Source organism: Mytilus californianus, unplaced genomic scaffold (genome assembly GCF_021869535.1).
Source record: "Mytilus californianus isolate M0D057914Y unplaced genomic scaffold, xbMytCali1.0.p SCAF_1, whole genome shotgun sequence".
NCBI classification, from domain to species: Eukaryota; Metazoa; Mollusca; class Bivalvia; order Mytilida; family Mytilidae; genus Mytilus; species Mytilus californianus.
In genome coordinates, this window is record NW_026262581.1 from 114914898 (window position 1) to 114930339 (window position 15442).

At 35.5% G+C, this 15442-nt stretch overlaps 2 protein-coding genes across 19 annotated transcripts in view; one reads left to right on the forward strand and one right to left on the reverse strand.

Annotated features, from left to right (window-relative positions):
* LOC127731067 (bromodomain-containing protein 1-like) overlaps positions 1 to 1307 on the reverse strand; it is a 37397-nt gene extending 36090 nt beyond the window's left edge. For all 5 annotated transcript variants that reach the window (XR_007995489.1, XR_007995485.1, XM_052239933.1 and 2 more), the window contains exon 1: positions 1269 to 1307. The gene's annotated coding sequence lies outside the window, so the exon portion shown is untranslated. The remainder of the gene's footprint in view (positions 1 to 1268) is intronic.
* A 10111-nt stretch (positions 1308 to 11418) lies between these two features.
* LOC127731029 (A disintegrin and metalloproteinase with thrombospondin motifs 9-like) overlaps positions 11419 to 15442 on the forward strand; it is a 120292-nt gene continuing 116268 nt past the window's right edge. For all 14 annotated transcript variants that reach the window (XM_052239794.1, XM_052239854.1, XM_052239833.1 and 11 more), the window contains exons 1-2: positions 11419 to 11667; positions 11764 to 12086. In XM_052239794.1, the coding sequence (XP_052095754.1) occupies positions 11592 to 11667; positions 11764 to 12086 (399 nt within the window). In that variant the 5' untranslated portion in view covers positions 11419 to 11591. The remainder of the gene's footprint in view (positions 11668 to 11763; positions 12087 to 15442) is intronic.

The following is a 15442-nucleotide window of genomic DNA, read 5'->3' on the forward strand; positions in this document are numbered from 1 at the left end:
ATGCGTTTTTTTTACCCTTTTTGGCCCCAAATTCCTAAACATTTAGGGCAATTACCCCCAAACTCAAACCCAGCTTTCCCTTTGTGATATGAAACCTTGTAGTACAATTTCAGAAAGATCCATACACTTACACACAAGTTATTGTCATGAAACTAGAAAAATGCTTGTTTTTTGCCCCTTTTTTGGCCCCTAATTCCTAAAATTTTGAGGCAATTACCCCCAAAATCAATCCCAGCATTCCTTTTGTGATATGGAACCTTGTTGTACAATGTCAGAGAGATCCATACACTAACACACAAGTTATGTTTGGAAGTTACAAAAATGCTTATTTTTGGCCCCTAATTCCTTTACTGTTGGTACCATAACCCCCAAAATCAATCCCAACCTTCCTTTTGTGGTATTGAACCTTGTGGTAAAATTTCATAGAGATCCATTCACTTAAACTAAAGTTAGAGTGCGAAAACCAATGTGTCTTCGGACGACGACGACGCCGTCATACCAATATACGACCACAAAAATTTTTTTGCGGTCGTATAAAAACTATTAATGCCAACAGCACAGATTCATTCCCAAGATGGAAAATCATAGTCTTTCACCCACAGGAGTATGTGAAATGATATTGAAACATGGAAAAGAAAAATGGCATTTCAATCTCAAGTTCAAGATACTGAAATATGACTTGTCCATCCAATTTTTAAGCAAGTAAATTGCAAGGATTTAAGAATTGATACCCAGCAAAACTAATTCATCATGTCCATTGTCATTATATTACCTGATGTAAATTGTTTTGCCACTTAGTCAAGCTAAACTTGTAAGAAAGTGGGGAAAAGGATACAGTTAAAAATTATGACTGCAATATCATATGGAATTAGCCTACGTCCTGCTCTTTACAGATGTAAACAAAAAATTTGAACCAGTTTCCGGTTTCGGACTACAACTGAAAATTAAATCGTCACCAGTTTCGCTATATCTACCTCGTAATTTTTCAACGATGAGAATAAATTACGTCTATATTAACATTTTACATTATCTGATATGCAGCCAACAACAGCCTGTTACAACAAGTCAAATGACACCGACGCCGCAGCTCATGGATCGATTTAGGGCAGACAATGAAATCGGTGAATTGATTTAATTTTGAAGAATTACTGCACATTTACCATCTAAAACTGATACAAATTGTTTTCTTTGTTCATTTTGAGCCAGACCAACTATGTCTGCGTTAGTATCATTGTGTATGCTATATGAAAATAAGTGAAATAACAAACCTTTCCAATGCGTCCTCTTCGTTTGGCCAAGCAGGCATATGCGCATATGTTGTTGCGCAGCCCATTTCCGTTTTTCAGATTTCAAAGTTTTAAGCGGGAATATTATAAAACTTTGAAGATCATAACTTTTATAGAATCACATCACACGGCGTGTCACATCATAATCCATAATCAGTTGCTTTGCAATGATTCTGTAATATGATATATTACAACTATCATTGATATCTTCATTTGAGGTTTGGGCTTTATGTTCTCAACAAGGATTTGTATAGTGAGAACTATACAAATCCTTGTTCTCAAGTGTCCATGGATGATCAGTGTTGTAGTTATCGCCTAATATTACTAACGATAATTCGTGTCTAAGTAAAATATGGGGGGGAAGCAGGGGCGGATCCAGCCATTTATAAAAAAGGGGGGTCCTAACCCAGGATAAAGGAGGGGGGTTCCAACTGTATGTCCCCATTCAAATGCATTGATCGTCAAACCCCCCCCCCCCCCCACCCCTCTTCCTGGATCCGCCACTGGGCAGACTGATTGAACATGATTGATTGTTGCTTTCATGCATATTCAGGACGAGAACAAATCAACAATAAATGAAGTAAGCAGGTTCTTCAAAATGGGAAGACCGGGGTGAAATATTTAATGCACCTGGAAAAAGAGTATGTCGAAAAGGAAATAAATTAATGTCCGGCGACAGCCTACCTACGCACCCATCAAAGAGCATTCGCAACCGTGACTATTCAACGTGCGGAGAGCGTGCATATATCGAATTATTTGAACTCTAGTGAATATATAGTAGTCAAATAATAATCATACCACATCTCCTTATTTTTAAAGAGAGTGTGCATGGCACTCTCCCTAAACGAGGAATAGGATTGAACATCCCTATTCTGAACGGACGTGTCTGCGTAATTATACGCACATCCTACATAGCAAAACTAACGCGGCCCCGGTTCTACTGACGAACTGGACTATGATGAGTCCGGACTACTCCATGATCCTTAGGATAGTATTTATACAAATTGAAAATAAATCAACTAGATTATTTATCAGGAAAGATTACATTCTTTACAGACGGATGAAAATTATAATCGACATGAAGGAATCTTCAGACATAAATAACTTTACGTATATATAGCATTAATTTTGACTGTATTCAGTTGGAATCATGATATCTATCTTGAAATTTTTAGTACTGTGCCACGGTTGGTTTTTTTGTTGTCTCCATCTCCCTTTATGACGCTGAGGTACTGACAAAACAATATTCAACCACGATCACCTCTAAAAAGTCGTTGTACAGATTCTTTTGATGTTAAAGTTTATGCCAAGGTGCATGGATACTGGATCCGGAGAGCTTTGGCGGGAGTCATGAAATTGACAACCAATCACCAATTTAGGTCATTCGAATCAATTTCTTCCGAAATTGACCAATTTATATTTTTTATGACACCTTGAAGTTTAGGTCACTTTTTTATTCCTCATTATTCACAAACAGCTTCGTCGATCTTTCTTTCTAGAAAAATAAATACTAACAAATTTAAATATATTAGACATTTGCCTCACCACTATCGACGTTGTATGAAAGATTCGCAGTGGTTCTTTTCAGCTGAGGAAATTCATTTTTAATAGCTGTTTACTGAAGTTAAGTATAGTATCAAGAAAATTAGGTATATCACAAACATATATATGTAATATATCGATACAAAGGGACAATAACAAAATATTAATAGAAAAAAACATAAAAGACCATGACAAAAAGAAAAGAACGAACAGGCAATCAAAAGTCTACAAAACATTACAAAGAAAACAAAGAGCAACACAGGAGTTGCACTCAGGTGCTCTTGAAATCTAAGCAGCTCCTGATCTATGTAATCAATTCATGTTGCCCATAACAAGCGATCATTCGATAATATGTCATAAACTAGGAAAGGAGGAGAGAATTGTGGATACAACAATCGAAACAAATCCTTGGCCATCTTTGACACAGATACTTAGTATTCCATACCGTTCTCCCTTATCATGATGGTGAACTTTGGAACATTCCATTTAACATCTGAAAAAGTTGGGGGGGGGGGGGGGGGGTCTGGGGCGGGGTTTTAAAAGTAATTTTGATGGGGGACCGGCCCATTTTTTGTTTCTGATGGGTCTAAGTTCTTGGGCACGATTTGGCATCTGAGGGATTTAAAACCTAGCATCTGCATGAGGGATTGAAACTTGTGTGAAAATTTTCTTAGGGGGTCTTTGACAAGGTAACCATCCATCCCCCTTTTCAGATATTAAATGGAATGGCCCTTTGCCTTTTACGAACACTTGGCTCGGCAGCTTTCGTGTAAGGACAAACTCTCCTCTATCAAGGAAATCATAAGAAGAAACTCGTGCCCTGGAATAACGTTTTAATCAACATTGAGATATGTATTCAAATACAAGTGGCTGGTGCTGCTCTACTATTGATACATATAAAAAAAATGAAAATGAAAATGAAAATGAAAAAGGATAAATTGAAATATTAGTAATCTCTTTGTCGTCAAGTTCTCAACTGACCCTTACTGCCAATTTTGTTATGCAAGTCAATATATGAAGTTGACCTAACTATAATTTAAAGTCAATGGGAAAGGTGCGATAAACATAGCCACCAAACGTCGGATTATTCATTGAGAAAACATCATCCATATATAAAGGGAAAAGTGAAGTCAAAGGATAACTGAAGCATCTTTTCATTCTCGTGAAAATACCATTATGAATTCTGCCTCACACAAATATAGAACAAACCATAGAAGTGGAGCAGTGTTGGTTCCTTTGGAATGCGAACTGTCTTTTGAAAACATGTTCTTGAATAAAACGAACATATGCTGCCAATAAAAAAACAAGCCTCTTAATGGTGTCATTTTTACAGAACTTCTTCTTTGAATCGGATGATGATGGTGGATGGCTGCTTAATGTCCAATTAATACGCATATTCAGGACGAATGTTTATGTTTACCCGGACACGTTATTCTGATTCTGAGCCGACCAGTCTTACGCATACTCCTTAATGCCGCGTGCTTAGCGGAGAAGCAGCAAATGCCAATTTTAAAGTATTTGCTTTGACCAGGCCGGGGTTCGAACCCACGACCTCCGCACTCGAGGCGAACATGCTACCACAAGACCACCGAGGCGGTTCTCTTTGAATCAGAGTCTTACAGGGTATGGTTTGTCCCTTTCTTAAACAAGATATTTCACTATGTTGGTCGTATTTTAGATTTGGATAAATTCTGTCAATCTGTTTAGAATGAGAGATACACATGAACTTGTACTTTAATGGTACAGCCGTCAAATGTTTAAGACCACCCTCCTCCCTATACTAAATGTACATAATACATGGTCTATATTTCATCTCCCTATTTTTTCTAGATAAAAATGTTAGTGAGAATCCATGGAAAAAGTACGCCACTGCAACCAAGGCCCTTCATCATGAAGGTGACGTGACTTTTTGTACGCCCATATATAGTCTTTGCACGTGCACAAAACTAGCCACTCTTCGTTGTACACTCTCAATCATGACAGCCAGTATCATTCTGTAGATACGAGTCCCACTCTGTGTAGGAGGTGTTCCAGAACTGAACGAACAAGAGAGATGTATAGGCAGATTACTTGAAATATTTGTTGCAGTGTTTGAGGTTCTTCTAAAATAGGGTTAGAATCCGCTGAGGGAAGAACAAAAACTTGCGAACGTAAATTTGCGTTGCAGATCTAACATTGTTGGGCTTAATTTGAGACGAATTATATATAAATTAAGGTGTTAGTCCTGTATACCCACGAGTTACCCTATGGAATATGTCTGTCGTAAATTTGTCACGTTTAGAATCCGATCTACTCTAATATATAGGGCGCTGGAAACGGTGCAGGCGGTGTTGCCACGATGTCACAGAAGCAAGGGTTCTAATCCCGCTGAGGGAAGAACAAATTTGAAGATCTAACATTGTTGGGCTAAATTTGAGACGAATGATATACATATAATGGTGTTATAGCCCTGTATAAACCACATGTTATCCGATGGAGAATGTCTGTAATAAAGTTGTCATTAAAATTTGATGTGGCGGCATGGTAATTAAATATATATATTGAGATCTGGGCACAGTGCAGGCGGTGTTGTCACGATATCCCAATAGCATGAGTTTGAATCCGGGCGAGTGAAGAACAAAAATTTGCTTCCGCAAATTTGCAGATGTAACATTGTTGTGCTGATATTTAGAGTAATTATGAATATAATATGTGTTTTCAGTCGTGTATCACCTTCACAGGTGATCCAATAGATGGATCTGTCGTAGAGTTGTCACTTGTTTACACGTTATTCTTTCCTTATTTTACTTATTTTGTATTTACATTGTATCATAGATCAAATTTATTTGTTAAGTGTATGTTCACTGGTGTTAATATCTCTTTTGATTGAGTTAAGCCATTTCAATTGATATTTTATAGTGTGTCTTTCTATGTTGTGATGTTACACTATTGTTTCAGATAAGGGTGAAGGTTTGGTACCATTAAAACGTTTAAACCCGCTGCATTTGTTTGCACCTGTCCTAAGTCAGGAATCTGATGTTCAGTAGTTGTCGTTTGTTGATGTGGTTCATAAGTGTTTCTCGTTTCTCGTTTTTTTATATAGATTAGACCGTTGGTTTTCCCGTTTGAATGGTTTTACACTAGTAATTTTTGGGGCCCTTTATAGCTTGCTGTTCGGTGTGAGCCAAGGCTCCGTGTTGAAGACCGTACTTTGACCTATAGTGGTTTACTTTTATAAATTTTGACTTGGATTTAGAGTTGTCTCATTGGCACTCATACCACATCTTCTTTTATCTAAATATCAAATAATTATTTCTGTGACTGCATCTTACGATCCTTTACGACAGATAATTTAGCTAATCTGCAATCAGTTCCATCTGGGAACAGTATATATATATGTTCCTGGTTCCATCTTCGTGCCTAATATATATATCATGTACTGTGTTACAACTCTAGATTCTACTGACGAGAGAAGGTAAAACTAGGCCACCGAAAGCTGAATTTTTAGTTCAATCTAGGTGGTCGAGTGGTCTAGAGATCTGGACACAGTGCAGGTGGTGTTGTCACGATACCCCAATAGCATGAGTTCGAATTCCGGTGAGGGAAGAACAAAAATTTGCTTCCGCAAATTTGCAAATTTAACATTGTTGTGCTGATATTTAGAGTAATTATATAAGTACGTCTAAACAAGTGACAACTCTACGACAGATCCATGCATTGGATCACCATGCAGTGAAAGTGATACACGGCTGAAAACACATATTATATTCATAATTACTCTAAATATCAGCACAACAATGTTAAATCTGCAAATTTGCGGAAGCAAATATTTGTTCTTCCCTCGTCATATATATATTTAGTGCCTGGAAAATCAACCTAACAATGTTAGAGTAGATCTGATTCTTTACTTCCTTCCCGAGTTGGGCTGGAACCTGTATTTTTTACTTCTCACTTCTACGACAACACCGTCTAGCATTGAGCAGACGCCTTCTCCCCTCCTCTATAACTATATAGCTTATAAAAATCAGCTTTTGTTTCGGAAGGTATTAATAATAATGACACCTTATAAACGATCATAAATATTTTTTCATGGTAAACATTCCAATATGATTTCAGTCAACTTTTCGTGTAACAGGGATACCAAGGCAATAAAAAAAACGAGGTAAATCTGACAATAACATGTCCAAAAGAAAAACAAAGAAAAATCGAAAAACTGATTGAAAAAGGGATGGGATTTTGGCTACAAGTGGAACATGTCACGGTTAGTCCGAGATTGCTGTGACGTTAATGAGAACTTGTTTTGCACACTGGCACTTGTGTTAATAAAGTCGAAAAAATACAGAAATCGAGATGTTCCTTCATCATACAATTGTATGGATCACAATTTAATTTTATATTTTGAACTTGACGAAACGGATAAGACTTGGCGAGAAGTCAACAAGCAGTCCTCAAAATACTACACAGAAAACTATATATGATATAGTAAGCAACTCGAACCCATTAAAAACCGAGGGTAATTCATGTGTTCTGACACGGTAACTGGCAGTTCTACGGACTCTTCTCGAGTGCGGGAGGTCGTGGATTCAATCCCCTATCGAGTCAATCTAAAATATTGCATTTAGTAGAAACAACAAGCAAAGCTGTTCGGGTCGGAGTCAGTCTGAAATACGTGTAATATTTGCCATTGGACGTTAAGCGACTATGCTCAATTGTAATATGGCGTCCTTCTTATCTAGAAGGGGGTACATGTGCTTGGCGTCATTGACTATTGAATGGTATAGTCTAAACGACGCGAGCTATAATAGTGGATATTTCTGAGGGAGTAATACTCGCTACAATATTCAATCAAATCTTTTAAACAAGTAAAACTATATGTATTTGAGAACGTTTAATCGGGTACCTCTTGGTTTTTTTGGGTTTTTTTTATTTGTTTTTCTTTATTGGATTATCATGGATGCAGTTTTTGTATCCTCGACGGTAACCCACGTCTCAGTAATAATCAATAAGACATCTCAGCTTAGTTTGAAAGGCTTATATTATCTTATTTTTCATTTGCGGTCCTCTATCCGTAAACACGTTTAGAGAGCACACTTAACCCTGCTGATTACCACATTAACGCGTTAAGGATGTGGGAAGAGACTGTCGTGATATACCCAATTACATCAAACATGAATCAATGATCTTATTTCAAACTTAAATATGATATGCAATATACATTGTACCTGTTAATTCAATTTACCCTTCAGTATAGAGCAAACAGACATAAATCTTTGTTGACGTCATCACAATACAAAAGATTTCATATTTCCGTAAACAGAAAAGACCTCCTCTGATTTTAATTTGTATCTTCACACACTCCTTGTTGTTTTGTTTATCACTCTATATAGGGGAGGTGGAGCAGGGTCGTCAATGTAACTTAAATTAACTTGTGTACCTCGAAAAGAACATGCATGAAATATTCACCACTGGACGTTAAGCAAACAACAATCAATCAATCGAAATGAATTGATGCATAGTAATCGGACAGCTAAATCAATTTTTAAAGCTGTTCAATCTAATTAAAATATAGAGCTCTGATTTCGTTATACTCATATGAGTACGCAAGTTAAGATAGATTAATTAGATTGAAGGCTGTTATTTTTCATTTAAATGACATGTTTTCAAAATTTCTTGTCAGTCATGATATACGATGTCTGATTTCTTTTAAGGTCCATTTAAAAAGCCAGTCACAAGGTAAAATTTCTGCTCTTAAATATCTCACTTTCCAACTTACACCTTCTTTCACGTGACATTTTAGTCAAAGTATCCCGATCTTCAGGACCTAGCAATTGGATTTATCTTTAATTTAAGATAGTCCTATATATATATATGCTTGAAATATTTGCCACTTGATAGTCAGTAACTGTTAAACAATTGAAAGTATTAAAAGATGGGGAATGAAGAAAAAGAAATGAAAAAAATATAATAAAACACTGAGCAAAATAATGCAAAGTATAATTTAACTTGTTGTAAGAACGTATATCAATTTGAACTTACCAAAAATGTTACATTCGCGGATGCAGCAAGGGGTTTGTGGATGAAGATACGATCTTCCTTCGGATTTTTTTTCTTAAGTGAAAAATAAGGCTGGGACACCTTTTTTCAAAAAAAAAATTCTATTGGAAATCAGAAGAAAATAAATCAGCATTAAAGATCCTGTTTGCTATTTAAACAAATCGTTTGTATATTTGAATAATTATGTTGAAAAAAATGTGTCTTGAGAAAAAACGCGTCTGTTCGTAACATTATAATAAAGTGGTTATCTCCCTTACACTGTGGTGCGTTTTAAAACATTTAAGACGTTATTTAAGTTTCAAAGCGATAACGCACCAAGATACGCAAATTAAAATTAAATTAAAAACGTAACAAAAAGGAAGACAATCATCACACTGCCTTTTGTCTCTCTTTTTAGTTTCGATTATACATTTTTTTCATAACTAGTCCGTTATTTTTATAAGTTTTTTTGATTTACAAAGGAACATCATTATTTTCAATAATAAAAAAAACTAGTCTTTCTCTCTCTCTCTCTCATTGAATGCTGTTTTTTTTATCATAACTTCCACTATATAGAATAAGATTATCCAAACTTTCTGTTCGATGCTTTCTTAAATGGTGCAAAAGGACAAAGGGTGTAATTCCAAACCCCCATAAAAAAATGAAAACAACACGTTATTAATGTCATGCATCCAAAGCGCCTTTCTGGATTTACCTTCATCATGAACGCGCAAAGCCGAAGATGTATAAGAACCGTAACAGTTGAAGAGCTATATATATATAACCAAAAAGTACTTAAAAAATAGCCAAATCCATCTAAGGTCAACTTTGCTTGATGGAGTTGAAACCTTAATTTCATAACCCTCTTCTTCGCCAACTAAATTATCATATAATTCGTCAACCAATGCTATATTTTTTTTTTCGAGTTGGTTTATTTCATTGCCATATTAGATCGAATTAGTCACTTTTGTTTATAGACGTATTCCCTTTGTAAATCATAAATGGGTAAGCAAGTAACAGAAACGGAAAAGGAGGGATGTAGAGAGTCACAAAATGAAATAATTCATATCTGAAAGATAAAACATTGCTTTTCTTCAGGCATACTTGTGTTAACATGGGTGAAATGCCTTTTTTATTCAAGTTTTTGGCAAACATTCAAAATTTACAAAAAAATATTGAATGTTGTTGTATCAATATAAGAAGTACAGTGGCCGACATTAAATTATAAGGAGACATCTGTACATGAAGATTAAGTATTGTTAGCTTGATCTTATTCCGTAAATATGAGCAGTCTCTCTATACGGAGATTTGGAAAAAGTCAATGAAACAGCAGCTCAACCAAACACACAAACATTATAGTGTTTAAATATTGTATACGGCTGTGATTTTTTTTTCATGTAATGTCGATGTATAATAGAGTCAATGGCCTCTCCTGAGCCGTTTTCTTTTTATATTATTGTATGCCTTCTATCCCATTTATTGAGTTACAAAGTACGGTCGAGTACTTAACAAAAAACAACCTCGCTACACGTTAATGTGCTCATCCAAATTCAGTGCACTTCGGTCCATTTGTGCGTTAGACCCCGGGTGGGGTGGGGGTTGCACTTCGATCCTTTTGTGGTAGGATGGGCAGCTGAGACCTTTAGAACCTCAGCCTTTTTGTATATGTTGAATATTAAACAATCATAACCCCTTTCATATATGTTTTACCCCCCCCCCCCCCCCCAAAAAAAAAAAAAGAAAAAAAGAAAGACATAGCTTTATCTCGGAATTCAGGTCGTTAATGCTCTTCATTTCGTACTGTATTTGTCAATTTTTTTTATTCGAGCGTCACTGATATATATATTATCATATATTGAAACACATCCAACTACTCATTATATAATTAGTTGCCCATCCCCCCGGGTGCTTGGTGCATTATAGATCGTTTCAGTATTATAAATTGTTTACCATATTTATTGTGTTTATTTCCTTCCTTTGTTTATCAATCTTTTCTTTTCTTAACCTTGTAGATCTGGTTAAAGTTCCATAAAAGTTGCGCTCTTAAATCGATAAAAAAATATTACTAAAATATTACAATAGTTACCAAAATTTCTGGCTCGCTTCGATCGTTGACCATCTTAAGATAATGCTCTAAGAACAAACTATGAGTTTTGTTGCTTTTTTTGCGTTATTTTTAAGCAAAATCGTGAACATCTTATATTATTTCTGTATTGGATTTTTCGATCAATAGTCATAGATAAGTAACAAATTAACTCTATATGAACGTTCAATACTTCTAAATAAATATTAAACCTGTCATAAGTAAACATAATGTAACAATACTAAATAAAGAAAATATAAATGAAACTGTAAAGTAACTAATAAGTAACATAATTTTGATATACGTTTAATAACTTCTTGTATCTATGATCACTTGTGAAGTTCGTGTGAACGTACCGTATGAACTGAAATAAACTATAAATCATGTTAGGATTACGTTATATACCATGCGTACTGATAGGTTTAAATCATTTAAAATCAAAAACAATATGCTTGTGTTGTAGATATAATAAATATATTAATGCAGTAGTCTAAATGCATAGTATTCTATCGTATAGTGGGAACTAATTAAAAGCGAGCGACATCATTGGTTGGAGAACACACGATCAGCGTGATTGACGCGTCTGTGGTTGCACGCCCACAAATTAGACTACATGGTCCGAGTTTGAAGTGTGAAAAGAGATGAAGTTTTGACCATGTTAAGTTACGATGGCATTAGTTTTGCTAGTATTTGTACTGCTTCTTCCAATGCTATACCGGTGTCACCCAGCAGGAATTCCAAAGGGTTAGTATAATTAGCTTGTTCTAATTTGTATCTATTAAACAACTTGTTGTATTTTATTTTTATTTTTCGTTTATAACATGTTTTATATATTTTCAGATATAAGAAGAGAAATAACAAAAGAAATAGTGTTTCCAAAGAGACTAAATACTTATGATAATCATGATAATCATATTAATAAAAGGAGTACTCGTAATAAGCAAAAAATTGTGTCTTATTCCATATCAGCGTTTGGAAATGAATTTTTATTAGACTTAACTTTTACAAAGGATTTTATACCTAATAAGTATGTTGTGCAAACTTTTGGTGACAACTATACTCGGATAGAGGACAAAAGCTCCGACCAGGAGCAGTGTTTCTATCGTGGAAGTATTCAGAATGCTAGCCCCTCGTGGGCAGTATTCGACTTATGCAATGGCCTGGTAAGTCCTTTACTTGTAGTACGTAAAGATATGACACATTTTACTATTCTGTTACAGAGATGTTAAACCCTGCCTATCAACTTCGTTACTTTTCTTTGTATCTCGTGTTAAGCTTTCTTAAAAGCTATAATCTACCCTCCCTCTGTTTTTTCCCTGCAATTTTTCACCCTTCGCAAGAAATTAATAAGTATGTACAGTTAAATTTCTCACTTGTAGGTATAGAATTTAAGCTTAAAATTCAATAAACAGATTAAACTATCAATTGTTTTACTACCGTTCAACTCAGGTAAGCTGATTTTACTATATTAGATTAGCCGAGTCAGCTAGTTTTATTCGTCTGTCGAAGCTGCACTCGATGTATATATATACATTTTGGAAGTGCAGAGCTGGCAATCAGAAGCCAGAAAATTAAACACAATAATCTCTGAAGTTAACGATATTTTTATACCAATATTTCTGGAATGAATAAGGTAAATTTGGAAGGTTCATTGACCAACTGCAAAATGCAGAGTGCAAATTAAAAGTATTACAATTATAGCATTTGTCAATGATATAGAGCTTGATCGTGTATTCAAAAGAGGGGTGGAGAGGACATGAGAGAGTATTGGAGGAACAAGAAGACAGAACGTCATACTCAGTAACTGGCAGTTTGCACCTGTATCAGAATGATTGGGACTTGTACAGACAATTTTACTTTCTTATTGATAATTTATCTGTGTTTCGTATTTCATACAAAAAAATAAATTGAGTTATTCTTTCCATTTTGAGTAGGTAGAAAGACATTAGTCTTACGTAAAGAAGTAGATTTTGGTGTAAAGGACACCCTTGTAGTCGCACGAGGGTCTACATATATACAGAACGGATTTATTTTCAGATTTCCATCCATCCCAACAGTTATCTCGGCTTTATTCTGTTCCGAGTGAAATCGATTTAACTCAAGCAAAGTCACTGTTTCTGACCCTCGCAAACGTCCGTTCTTCGTCTCTCTTCGAATTGGTTTAACCTTCATTTTCCAGAGAAAATGCATGTTTCGGAGCTCTATTTGCATTTTCCCCCCCAACCAACAATCAGGGAGTTCGCCACTTTTTTGCATGACTGTCGTAGACATACTATTGCACTCGGCATATCGTTTTTTTTTTTATATCTTTCTTTAATGGTATACTTTCAATGTAAAACAGATTGAATGTTGCTTATTACTTACAAGCTGTATTGATGATATCAGTAAACAACTGATTGGACAGATTATTTATGTTTAACTTTTACAAGGATAACTAAGTCAACACTAGATACAGGCCTATATCATAAAACACTATCATAAAAGCTATCAAGCGACGCAGGTGAAGTGTCTTATATTTGCGTCATCCAAAGGCATGGTGATTGACAGTTCTACTCTGAACTGAAGATTTTTTTTTATTACGGGTACCAACAAACATAAATACACCAAATAAAATTCCACGTTCAGTGTTTTATGTGCTTCTTTATAAAACAGTAACACTCATAGTCATAACGCATTTAGGTTCTATAGATGAAACCCAGAATTCAATACCATGTATAGTTCTCTTTTCATTTGGACGTTATATATGAATAAGAAGATGTGGTATGACTGTCAATGAGACACCTATCCACTAGAGACTATGTCTATCATAATGTCTGTTAAACCATCGTTTCACATGCATTACACTGACAAGAATATGTGAGTGTTGTAACAATATAACAGCAAAGTGACAAAAGAACGTCAAAAGCCTAACACTGTTTCCTATTAACGTGTCACGTATGGACCTGGTCAGATTACGCTATTCGAAAACGTCCATCCCCTTCAAGTTGCAAACGACATGCCAGGTCTTCCACAGATGAATATTTCCGCAGTTTTGTTGAAATATATATTTTTGTATTAATTTAACGAATATTTTACATTACTTTGGATCAAATAGCAATACGCTTACGTCTTCTGAGGCATGTCAATATACACCGAGCATTGGATATTGTTGCTTGTTCATTTTCGATGTATTTTCTTATAAAAAAGGGGAGTTGATACTATGCCTGATTACTGATTGATTGTTGCCTGTTTAACGTTGTCCAGTGGCAAATATTACATGCATATTTAAGACGAGAGCAAGTGAACAATTAATGCAAAAGGTAGGTTCGGCAAGATAGATCGACCTGGAAGAAGAACGGGAAATTTGGAATGTCACTGGAAAATAAGAGTAAGTTGGATAGGATCATACTATCTACGAATTCATCATAGAGTTGTTGTAAGGGTTTCTAAACTTGCAAAGAGTTTGGCATTCTCCCTACACGAGACGTTTTTAACGTTCATTTTCCGGAGGGCTATGTATTTATTCAAACAAACGGACGCCTGCCCCACTTAATCAAGGGTTTCTCTGCAAGATTGGAGAAGTCAAGGAATGACCAGCATGCACATTTCTATATATATCCCAGTCAAATCTTTGGGCCTAGACAACACTATTACCCATAGACAAACAGACTCAGATAACGAAAGATAACGCAACACTTACCCCACTGAAAAAATAGTGGTGGAGTCAGGTTCTACGGAAGTGTAAGCAATTCCTGCTCCTATCCATTAATCATTATGTTGCTCTTGTTATGTAAGTAAAAATCCGATGATAAGTCGCATTTTGGTAAAATCACAATCATGAAGATTTTGCATATAATCAAGGATTTTGTATAGCATACAAATCTTTGGTATAATCGGATACATTAAATGCAGTATATGTCTCTGGTATAATATTAGAAATGGGGGATGGTGAGACTATTAACGAATAGCAAGTGTTTAATTTAGTAACATCTAAAGTATACGTATATGTACGACATATATCCACGAAATAAGTATTACATTGACTAAAATGAATAATTTGATATTTTTACAAAGTCTTAATTGTTAATTGGGTGAACTCGATTATTGGAGTCGTGGGTGTATTTTAAATGTTTCCATCCCCTTACTTTATCTTCCCTAAAAAAAGCACGGATCAATACACAGCTCCCACATAGCATAACAGTTAAAATGAGCAGTCTTTGCTCAAAACTGTTAGACTTAAAAACCCGAAAATCAATCTATCACATCGTAAAATGCATGCGTTTCCTACAGCAGTGTAACATATTATACTATCAGTATCACTGTCTGCAGGTTATGAAACGATAACTTATCACATAATTTCCCCTTGCACACAACTATTAATCGCAAAAACTCATTCTTCCCAAGAAATATCCGGGATTGGAACGCTTTCTCATGGGGTTGTATCAGCACCATCAGTGGAGGCCTTTAAAGCCTCGATGACAAAGCTGAACTAAATTAAAAAAATTGGGGGGAGGGGGGTGGTCTAGTATGCGCACCAAAT